General features: G+C 39.0%; 1 protein-coding gene across 5 annotated transcripts in view; it reads left to right on the top strand.

Moving 5' to 3' along the window:
- Positions 1-2938: 2938 nt before the first annotated feature.
- Positions 2939-11370, top strand: part of LOC104940201 (collagen alpha-1(XIX) chain) — a 94450-nt gene continuing 86018 nt past the window's right edge. For 3 of the 5 annotated variants that reach the window (XM_027278429.1, XM_027278428.1, XM_027278427.1), the window contains exons 1-4: positions 4174-4349; positions 5872-5993; positions 6743-6817; positions 6900-6999. In XM_027278429.1, coding sequence (XP_027134230.1) covers positions 4189-4349; positions 5872-5993; positions 6743-6817; positions 6900-6999 — 458 coding nt within the window. In that variant the 5' untranslated portion in view covers positions 4174-4188. Of the gene's footprint in view, positions 3091-4173; positions 4350-5871; positions 5994-6742; positions 6818-6899; positions 7000-11370 lie in introns of those variants that run through there. The other 2 variants (XM_019275630.2, XM_019275631.2) reach the window with 2 other exon arrangements.

The following is an 11370-nucleotide window of genomic DNA, read 5'->3' as shown; positions in this document are numbered from 1 at the left end:
GAATATGTTGGACTTTTATCAAAAATGATTGCTCTTGTACTCAGAAATGAAAGTGTGAAGGATTAATGACATCTAGCTGTGAGGTTTGCAGATTGCAGCCAACTGAATACCCCTCCCCTCACTCCTCCAACCATGTAGGAGAACCTCCGATGGCTGCCACTTCAAAAACATGCAAAAATGTGAAGGCCTTCACTAGATCCAGTGTTTCATTTGTGACCCTTTAAGGTTAGGGCAAGATTTAAAAACATTTCGGTGCAACATGCTCACTCTGTTAATATGTAGGGCTCACTCTAAGGTAACAAAAGCGCAGTTCTCATTTTCAGGTGGTTATGCAGTAATGAAAACATAGTTATGAATATTCCATATCTGCCAATAGATCCCCCTAGTCTTACACACTGGCCCTTTAAGGTGTCCTAATGTGTGGTTAGGCTAATAATGAACTCAATGAGATAAAATTAAGACTTATTTATAAATATTTACATTCCATCAACACTTTTATTTTCCTATTTCCCCCCCTATTTTTCTCAGTCATGTTCATTCTTGTGTAAATACTTTCACAGAGTATTTCTCAAACTACAATCATCTCCAGGGTATTTTAGAGCCTCCTGTCAGCTCTGGGGACCTTGGAGTTTATAAAATGTCACTCCAGTTTGGTGTGCTTGGAACACTTACCTTGATGCAGCAATTGGTGGGTTGCATTTGTCGCCTGTTTTGCACTGACAGACACTCTATCAATTTAGTGACAGCAAAGCAAAGGCACACACGTTCAGGTGATTTAGGTGTTTAGGGGACTAACTGTGATGTCAAGCTGTAGATGATGCAGTATCCAGAGACTCTGCTATATATGTTTTCTCTGTCAGTAGATTATATTACTGTATTAATCCACTCATTAAAATTTGCACCATTTGATCAAACATGATCTGTTTTGCTTCTTATAGTCCTGTGTCAATCTTGACTGATGTGTAGGTCACATCATGACAGATGAATTTTAGGGTACAATCTGTAGGATCTGCACACACAGGATATGAGAAGGCAGGAATTTATCTTATGGTTAAAACATTAAAAACACATACCTTCATTTCATACTAATGTACCTCCTTTAAGGACATACAGTATGTGAAGTGGCTGTTAAATGGTAACCTACATGATGTAGCCTGCGGGTCCATCAAGGTGCCATACCTTTTTCATTATTTCACCATGGCCCCAATCTTGCCCTAACCTTAAAGGGTCAATTCGCCCAAATGAAAAAAATATATATATTTTCCTAGTGGTACTGAGCCATTCAGATACATTTGGAGGCACACAGCTGAGACTTCTGTTGCCACCCCAATACAACAGAGGTGAAGAAAAATGGGGACAATGTTTCATTTCAGAATTATCCATCCGCACACCCCACAATGCACTTTTTTTTATTTCACTTATTTTGTACAGAAGAAATCGATGGCATCTTGAAAAGAAGCTGTAGTTCCCTCCCTACATGTCAGGTTAACTAAATACTTTGTTCAATGTAAAATAATCTGCAGATGGAGATCATCCTTTTTCTGTTGAATGGAGAAACTGTGCCTCTGAGCGCCATGTTATCAACCCATTGTTGATTCAAAAAAAGACATTCTTGCTGAACTACTGGTAAAATGAGAGTGAGCGCATAGATCTATCAGACTCAGTTGATGGAGAACTGGAGCTGATACAGATACTGAGTAAAAATAAACACCTCAGCATGGCAGCTGAAAAGAAAGTCGGTTTGCTGAAAATGGATGTTTGGGATGGATGGATAGATAATACTTTGAATAAAACTCTCCCCTCAACATCAACATAAACATCACTTTCTTGCAAACTTGGAATTTCCAGTAACAGAAAAATAAAGGTAGCCTGTTCTGTGTGTTAACTGTTCAGCTGCTAATGATTCAAATAATTCAAACAAAGAATCAGAGAGAGCAAAAAATAATGCAACCACTCAAAAGTAAAAACGGTCGTGTTTGCATGATTTCCAGTAAAGAAATGTAGCCATCTGCTTAACTTGTTGTCTTCAGTTGTTCTTGAAAAACATTCACTCTTTGTTTCTTTCATCACTTAATGCTGAAAAGCTTGTCTGTCTTTGTGTGTGTGTGTCCCTGTGGTGAAGGGGAGGGTGCACTGAAATCATCTGTCTAAACAGTTATGTGTGTGGAGCCTGAACACCTGTTTCTGTGGGGTGTCTTGAACTGTTGGTGTGTGTGGTTTCAACAAAAACTTCAGGGGGACAAAGTACCTGGGCTTAAACTTTAATTTAATTCTCACCAACAGCTTCAGTTATTCGAACAACGTGGCGTGGACAAACTCTGTCCAGACACATTTTCAACATGGGCAGACGCTCAGCGGGTTTTGAATAATGGGGGAATTAACAGTCTATTGATACATTAAGACCATTAAACCTGCTTTTTAAACTTACTACAAAGATTCTGGTGGATGATCAGTAGAGTATTGCTGTGGCACTAGGCCTGCCTTTACAGATGAGAGCTGTCACTTCATTATTATATGATCATTTAGAGCCTATACTGCTCATTATACACGTCTAATGCGTGCAATGAATACACAGGTGAGATTGTCTTTTATTCTGCCTCGTATGAATGAATGATGTGTTAAGACTTTTTTGCATTGTCCCCATATTTACTTGATTTATTTCTTAATAAGGAGCCACCTTAAAGGCAAACAAATCCATATGAATTAAGGCCTGTGTTCAGAACAATTTGATAAGATGAAAATACATCAAACGGTGTTTAATTCCCGCACCTGGCTCAAGTTAAAGAAGACAGTTTGTTTGAACCCCCCCCCCCCCCGTTGGACATTTATTTCCCCTTAAATGTGAAAGCTTTCAGTGTGTGTTCCTGTTGTTTGCTCAGGTCTCTGTCAGTGCATTTCAGTGATAATGACAGAGTGGGAGGGCCACTCGGAGCAACTAATAAGGACCGCGATCTAGCAGGCGATCCCGCTGTGACTTTTATTTCCAAGTCCTGGAATCCGGAATCAAGACTGATCGCAATCACACATGGATTATGCTTTTTTCGCTCTTTTTAATTTCTTTTTGCCCTGAAGGAAACTTTCTCAGCGACTGTAAGTACTTATACAGCACATTAATTTCACTGTAAATTAAAAGAATTCGGCTTGGGATAAATAAGAGCGTGTTAATGTTTTGAATCTCTCTTTATAGCGGACACCTTTACATCCTTATGTCGCTCGGTGTTTAAGTGTTTTATTTTGTAGGCACGGTTTGATCTTTCTAAGTTGCCTGTTAAGCGGGACACATGCCTCATGAACAGGTTATTTGTGATTTATGAACGCCCTGCAGCAGTAAACATGTAGCCCACCGTATTGCATCACTTGTTAAGAGCAAAGTGCGAAATGTGTCGGACACTGAGAAGAAAATCAACCCACTTCATCCCGTAATTACTACAAAATAAAACCACCCAGCCAATCAGCGGACGCGCAGAGAAACACGCTTCTTTAAAAATTTGCAAAGTGTCACAGTGAAGTTATTGCCAGTGAAGGAATGATGCGGAGACAGGGCAGAATAACTTCACCATACAGGGTTTAGGCATTCATCCTCAAACTGTGAGATGCGCGCATGTGTGTGTGTGTGTGTGATAATAAGATACAAACAAAAACAAATTAGGATTTAATACATGCAGGTTTACAGGAGACGGTGCAGCAGCGTTTCTGTACACCAAACTCCATGAGGTAAAACAACGCGTGGTTTTAAAGTACCTATTTAACTCCAACTCAATCCTCATTAATTAGAACCAGTCATGTAAAGATGTAGAGTAACTGTGACTGCAATGTTCGGCTTTAGAGCTGCGTGTGTTGCGTGCATTTTGCAGAAATGACGGGAATAACATTACGCCTTCACACAGACTAGGAATGTGATACCTCTGTAGTGTGACTTGTCTACGGCCCATGCATGGTTGTAGTTGTAAGTGGCATGGTCACTTCATCTCCAAGCGCCATGATGCCGTGGGCCTGCATGCAAAAACTTTATGATCCAGTGGGAGAAGACACAAGTGCTCCTAGCATGCATGTGGATTAATCATTGGAGGGGAAATTAATTTGGATAAGACTGCTGCAGTTAAAGAAGGAGAGTATCATGAAAAATACTATTGGTCACACTTTGTGAGTGTGTGCATATAAATTAACTTAATGTGTTGTGGGTGTACTATGGTTTGTGGAGGTCAAGTTCATTACTCAGCTCTGGCTTCAGTCCTTTCTTCCCCAGTGGAAATAGATAAATGTGCACCAGGAAGGAAGGATTATACTCTTTTTAACGGGATTACTGCTGTGCTGTTACAAAACTACATCACAGGTACTGAAAAGAGCATGTGAGTTATGATTTGCCACTTCATTATGACCTGTGCTGTTTTAAGAACATATTCACAAAACCTGTGTGAACCCATTTGGCTAATTTTGAGTGTCTTTCTTGTTTTTGAAGTCCTTGAAAGTCCTTGATGGCAAAACCCCACTTGAAATGCATCTTTCTTTTTGTATTCAGTCATCATCACTATTCTAATACGAAATTCAGAAGGTACTGAAACATGTTCTGTTTGAGTTGGAGTAGTTTGCTAAAATACTTTACTAACTTTACTTTGGAACAGACTCTTACCATCCACGATGACTCGGTCCTAAAAAAATTCTTGCCTTCTTTGCAATGGCATGAGAGCAATGTAGAAGATTTGGTTTGGCACCATAGTCAAATGGCTTAAGAGACGTGCTTGTAACTGGAGGTTTCCAGGTTTGATCCTTGTATCAGACGTCCTTGACCAAGACACTGCTGACAGCTTGCAGATCAAAACATTTTAATAGAGTACTACTGAAACGAAGATCAAAGCTATGGTATTACGACTAAAGCCAGACCAACAGGAGCCAACAACATTGTATTGTAGATGTATTGAACCTCTCATACAATTACTCTAACACACTGACACATAGTGTGAGGTTAATTTGAAATAATCTCATTTTGGAAGGAGAGTACAGTACAACTCAACACCCAGTAAGGGGATGATCACATTGCAGGGAAAGTAGAATATGATGAAACATCCTAACGTGTATCTTTTCTATCATGCAACATACTGCATGCAGATGACCATCAGACAGTAATATCTCTCCATTGTCTTCATCTTGTTGTTGATTGTGTTCTAAACAGATTAAGTGCACTGGCAAAGCTCCTGCTGCTAATTTGTGGTGATGACAAACAAAGCGCTTGTGGAGAACAAGAGGCAGCTTTGCTCGCTAGTTAACCGAAACCCTAACATAAATGTAGCTTAGGGTATAATGATTTAGCTGTTGTGTAGATATCTCCATTCATCACTGTATGGCAGGTGTTCATGAAAACTAATGAAGGAAGGACTTAGAAGTGCATTCCCCTGGTTGAAGGACTTTGCATAAATACACAAAGAGGCTTTGGGGACATGTGAGTGGGTACAAAAGCAGGGATGTTAATCAAGAGAATCAATTGAATTGAAATTGAAATTTACAATATTACAACACGTGCATAATCAATTCAGTGGATTTTTTTTTTTTAAATTAGATGTTTTGAAGGCGATTTATAGAAAACTGTGAAATCTGACTGCAGCCTTATAACTTTTATCCATCTTAGTTTGCTTAGTGATCATGCCACTTGATTTTATTGATAGGCTAGCTGAATGCACGCTGCACAATAGCAAGTTTTATGATAATAATCAACAGAGCCACGTTGTTTGCTTGTGTCTTCTAAATTCCATCTATTAGTTGTGCCTTTGATAGCAGAAAAATGTTTACTTAAGGTTAGGACTTGTGTTTCATTCATTATTTCAATTTTACCAAATGTTACGAACTGAACCGTAAAACTCTTTTGTTTGCATCCAGGTTTTCACGTGGACTGCTTTCTAGTGTCAGCGCCATGATTTGCTTGTTAAGATGGGCTGCTTTCCTTTGGACTGTAAATTCCATTCCTTGCACTTTTGGAATGGCAGTGAATGAACGAACAGGTATGTGAGTTTGTTGTCCTCATCTCATCATAAAAGTAGCATTTGTGGTCTTTCTTGTAAATGATCTGGTGTCAACATAAAGCAAAGTTTTGTCTATAAAATGAATTATCTCTCATTATGTTGAGGTAAAGAACAGATTGAACAGACATGGCATATGACTGACAGATAGACAGATGTTCAATCTTTTATGTTTAAAAGGCTTTTGATAATCATGTATTAAAACTTTGAATTACATCCCAAATCCACGTTTAGAAGATAACATTTCCATACTCTTGTTAAGCTAAGAATAACTCTTTTCAAACAGGTTTATGTTTCACAAGGCATACTTTTACTGTTTACAAACAATTTATCCTCCACAATGTATTTCAGTGGTAAACCACCTTTGTGATGCCATTATTTAGGGGATCCACTTCATATGTTTAAAAAAAGTGTGACAGCTTTGAACCAAAACTATAGACTTTTTTATCATTTTATTTTCTGTAAAGCAGATCCAGGCTTGCCTTTAAATTACATCTTAAAGTCTTGTCTCTGAGTGCTATTTTATAAAGTTTAAACATTTAAGTGTTTGATGAAAAAAATGAATTGATTTTCTCTTCTGATGTGTAAGAGGTTTTGATTTTAAAATTTAAGGAAATGTACTGTGGAAATGATTTATCACTTGCTTTCCTACGATACTAATCAACACGGGTTAAAAATATAAATGAACATCTTCACCCAGCACAACCAACCTCTTTGTGGCTTTTCTCTAGATGGCCCATGTCCTTCTCTGAGTGTAGAGGATCACAGGTTTTCTGATTCTTTAGATCGTCCCCTGGACATCACAGGTACGTTCTGAATGGACACAATTGCTTTGAAAATTACATTGGCCATTTGAATCCAGTAACCCCTTTGTTATCCTGTTCACAGGATTCGATCTCACAGAAAAGTTTCTTCTCCGAAAGGGAACTATTTCAGAAGACCTGCCATCATTTCGTTTAGGAAGCAGTCCTCTCATTAAGTCAACAAAGTGAGTAGCATCCTCATGTGTGTTTATTTTCTGCATCATTTGGGTTCAGATGTTGCACCCTGGTTCCTTATGACATTTGAGGATAACTCAGACAGACAGCCTCCATCTCAGCTGCGAGCCAGTAAATAATCTCCCTATATGCTGTTTCATTTCTACCACGCTCTTGCTCTTGCTATGAAACTGTAGTACAATGCAAGCATTGCTAGACGCAGTCACTCATGTGTAGCCAAGGCTATCAACAGTATTAAACTACAGTTTTCATTTGGATTAACACCTAGGCTATTACTACTTTGCTCCCTCATGTACAGGTTCTGCATCTTGAGTTATTTCTTGCAACTCAAATATTGCAAGACCACATGAAACTGTAAAATACAACTGCTATTTTACATCGCTCTTGTGCAGACCATGATGAGGATTTAAGCTTGCTTTCTTTCAGATCCAGTGATATTCCAAGAAAAAAGAAATGTAGCCATAACTGGATTTCATGAAAGGGTTGACTTGAGGCAACCCAGATATACCCTGCTCAGAGCAATAGTTCCATTTGCCTTGGCTAATAAGGGCATGCTGTGAGGTGAGCTGTTAGACAGGGAATAATTTGAACAGAATTAATATATATTGCGTTTATTCTAGAAATCTCCTAAGGGCAAAAAGTGGGACATAAAGGAGTGGGAAAAAAAAGTCTGAGCACGTATAATAAGACAGGAATATTAAAATAACTACATAAATGACACACTGAGGTGCCATTTACTGACGACCTTTATCCCCCTGGTCAACTGGTGGGACCGCTCTGTGACTTCACCTTGATGCTGATATGATGATATAATGGGGATTTGAATTTGATATAATATTTATTAAGGCCTGTTGCGCTTTTACATTCATTACCATCAGCTCTATCAAGCAAGACTAGTGGCACATATGACCACGTAATGGTTGCCAAACTTAGCTTTACATGTTACATGTGATGTTTTGAATTTTTAAAAATGTATTTTGAGACCTTCAATGCTTTGTGTCCTTAGGTTGTAACAGTGAAAGAGAACACTTTGTCATTCTTTCGGGAGGGGTGGGGGATATTTTTAGCATTTTTACATGACATGGAACTGTAAACATTTACTGCCACTCTCTCCCTGGCTAGGTGAAAGAATCTTTGAGCCAGGTGATTTGTGATCTCCTTCGCTGTTCAGTCAGCCAGCTGAAAATACATTTACTTCAGTCGTTCCCTCGGTCCAGGCCCATAGTGCAAGAAGATGCTGGCTCTCAATGACACTGCTGACAGTGTCATTGGTTATAGTGGCAAGACCGCGATCCCTCTCATATCCAATTATCTAAGTACTTTGACAGGTGATACCGCATGTCAGCTGAGGAGGGAAAGCTAGGGCAATTGCACGGAGCAGGAGGCCCCTCTGCCCCTGACACAGCCACTAAAACATTGCTCACTTTACTCGCAGGATATGCAGCAATAGATGCTCGCCTCTTAAGATCTGCCTAATGTTCTGCCAGCTCCTCGGCACAATACACATTATGGTGCACAAATCGGAGCTGACACGCTCAAGGAACATTTGTGTGAAGTGACAAATTGCCCTACAAAATGCAACATGTATTCATAACATGCGTCCATGCAGTATTAAAGCACCGTTTTGCAGTCGCTATACATCTTTAGAGACATATCAGTGTTTGGCCTTTATATCTTACATGAGCTTCTGTCTCATATTTAAATCTGATATATTTATATGCACTAAATTTACATTTGGGATTCTGTGTGTTTTAACTAACCATGTTACACATTTTCTTTCTTTAGCAAAATAGGATCAATGAGTGGTTTCCTTTTCTTTACTTGCCTTTTGCACTGAAGATAGCCGGCAGCCTCTTTGAACTAGTTTTTTGACCAATATTACAATCTTTGTTTTACAAAACAAAACAAATATAAAGGTGGGAAGCACATCATAACTTCATACATATTTAGACATATTCATATTTCTTGTTAGCTGTGCCTTGAAGAAATTCTCATTCGTTGTTCTTCATTTCTGGTCTTAAAGATTAAGAAAAATCAAATCCAATTTTTTTTTTGCATGTTTTTCTGAAATGGGAATGCAACATTTCCTTTGAATGTGTGTAATGTCTCATCCTGTGGTTTGTGTGCTTAGAATCAACTATCATCAAAGCAACTAGTAACAAGTAAATTGTAATTGGAATAAAGTTATTTTCTTGTGTGTGTTGACACTGAAGGTTTGAAATACAAAGGAGCCAGTGAGACATAGTGAGATATAGCGTATCAAATCACCAGGGTTTGGATTTGTTTATCAATCTGCGGCTTCAGTGGTTTGTGACTGTCGTGTCAGTTAATTAATCATGTGGGCTTACTGCAATCAATACTGTAGCATCATAGGCATCTAAATTATTTCTGGGAAATACAGTCAAGTGTGTGCCTATATTTTTAAAGTTTCTGTTTGGAAAGATATTTTGTAACCATATGTTGACTTCAGTGGTCTTTTAGCCCATGGCTGCACACATGCTACCACTGTGAAGGGCTTTAACTGAAATATACATACTGTCAAATCCACGTTGATTGAAACTCACGATATGTGTTAAGGGAGCAAAGAAAAGAGCCCAAATGTACACATCCAGGCAGACAGGAACAGTTCAGTGGTTTTAAGAGTAAAATGATGATACAAAAGGCTTACAGGCAAAGTCTAATCCAAACAGAAGTGGCGGAGAATCCACAGGTTAACAGGAACAGGGCAGGTGAAAGTTACAGGGAGACGGAGTTAAAGGAACTGGAACTGGCACAGTTGAAGTGGCTGGAGAAGCGAAGGGACAAAGCAACATTGACGATTTGCATGGACCTGGGGGAAGTGAGAAGTGGCTGGAGACAGGCGCAAAGACGCAGACTGAGCAAACTAAACACAACGGAGGCAGCCGTCGTGACAAGTTGTTTAATAGTCGTACTCTAGAAGCACTTTTGTTATGACAGTGATTTTTATACCAATGAACAATTTCACATTTTGCGAAAACAAATCCATGTTGATTGGCAGTAACAATTGACTCTAAATTCATTTCATGGCATGTAGTTGTGGTGGCAGATCACACATTTTTGAAACTCCAGTGTTATCTCTTCATGAGTGTGGGCGCAGAGGCACACATGTTTACACTGGAATGATGATAACATAGCAGTTGTACACATCTACAGACGTGCACATTTACTTGTGTAAAATCTTTCTTCCACATCACAGGCATGCATTAGACTCAGTGTCAGTCTTCTATCACGCTGGCGAGCACAGCACTTCCACATTTTAATAGGAAAGCAGGAAAGAGAATGCATGCTGAGGGGAAGTCATAGTCCACACTAGCATGAATGATGCATTTAGCATATGAAGCGACATGGTTGAGCACACTTTGATCTGTTTTAGGACTGAGTGTCAGCGATAGGAGTGTGAGCCAACTAGGCTAACATTTGAGGTTTGATTGTTTCAGCTATAGCAATCTGATTCCTCTGACTCATTTAAAAGTATCCTCCTGGGTAGGATTTCCTACAAGACAGGACACTAAATCCGCTTCCTGGAGATTCTCTATCAGGCCGGTAGTGTTGCTGTGACATTCTGTCAAACCATTGTCCCTGATTATACAAGGGGTAGTGACAGCCAAGCAATATGCATGGTCAAAGACATTTTCCAACAGCGGTGATAGTTTCCAGAAAGCACATGGTTGTTCCTTGTAAAAATGGAATTAGTTGTGATTATAACTCTGGTGGCAGCCAGGGTGGTGACCGTCTGTTCTTCTCATGATTATGGATGTGCACTATTTTTTTTAATATACCACAGGGTGCAAAATTAGCACCACAAACCAGCAACCTAAATACTGGTAAAACATGCCAAACAGTAATGGTAATCTATTAAGTGGATCAACATTCACCAGCCATTTAATTGGCGCACAAAAAAAATAAATAAATACCTTGAATGTATCCTGATATAGAGTACCCAGGCACGAAGAACTCTTCTCTAAAAGCAATGTTTTGCACGACGATGTGTTTTTTTTCTTACTGTTGTATCTATTTCAGTACTTTGGCTCGGGACCAGACCACGCTCCTCCACTCTGTAGTAAATGAACGTCACATGACTGTAATAAACTGTTGTCATTGAATGAAATCCAGAAGGCAGTTACATTTCTCCCAAAACATTTTTTCCAATGCAAAGTCATTAAATATAAATGGAACAGGCACAGCAGAATCACTTACAGTATATTGTAAAAGTTGTTTTGGTATTGTAGCATGGGAGCAAGAAAAACAAACGCAGATCATTTTCATTCACCTATTATCACTTACTTAAACATGCTGAGCAGCGTTTTTCCAAAGAATGAGAAAAACAAAGTTCAAACCAA

Source organism: Larimichthys crocea, chromosome III, assembly GCF_000972845.2.
Source record: "Larimichthys crocea isolate SSNF chromosome III, L_crocea_2.0, whole genome shotgun sequence".
NCBI classification, from domain to species: Eukaryota; Metazoa; Chordata; class Actinopteri; family Sciaenidae; genus Larimichthys; species Larimichthys crocea.
Note: the sequence above shows the minus strand (reverse complement) of the source record. Positions and strands in the feature narration are given on the sequence as shown.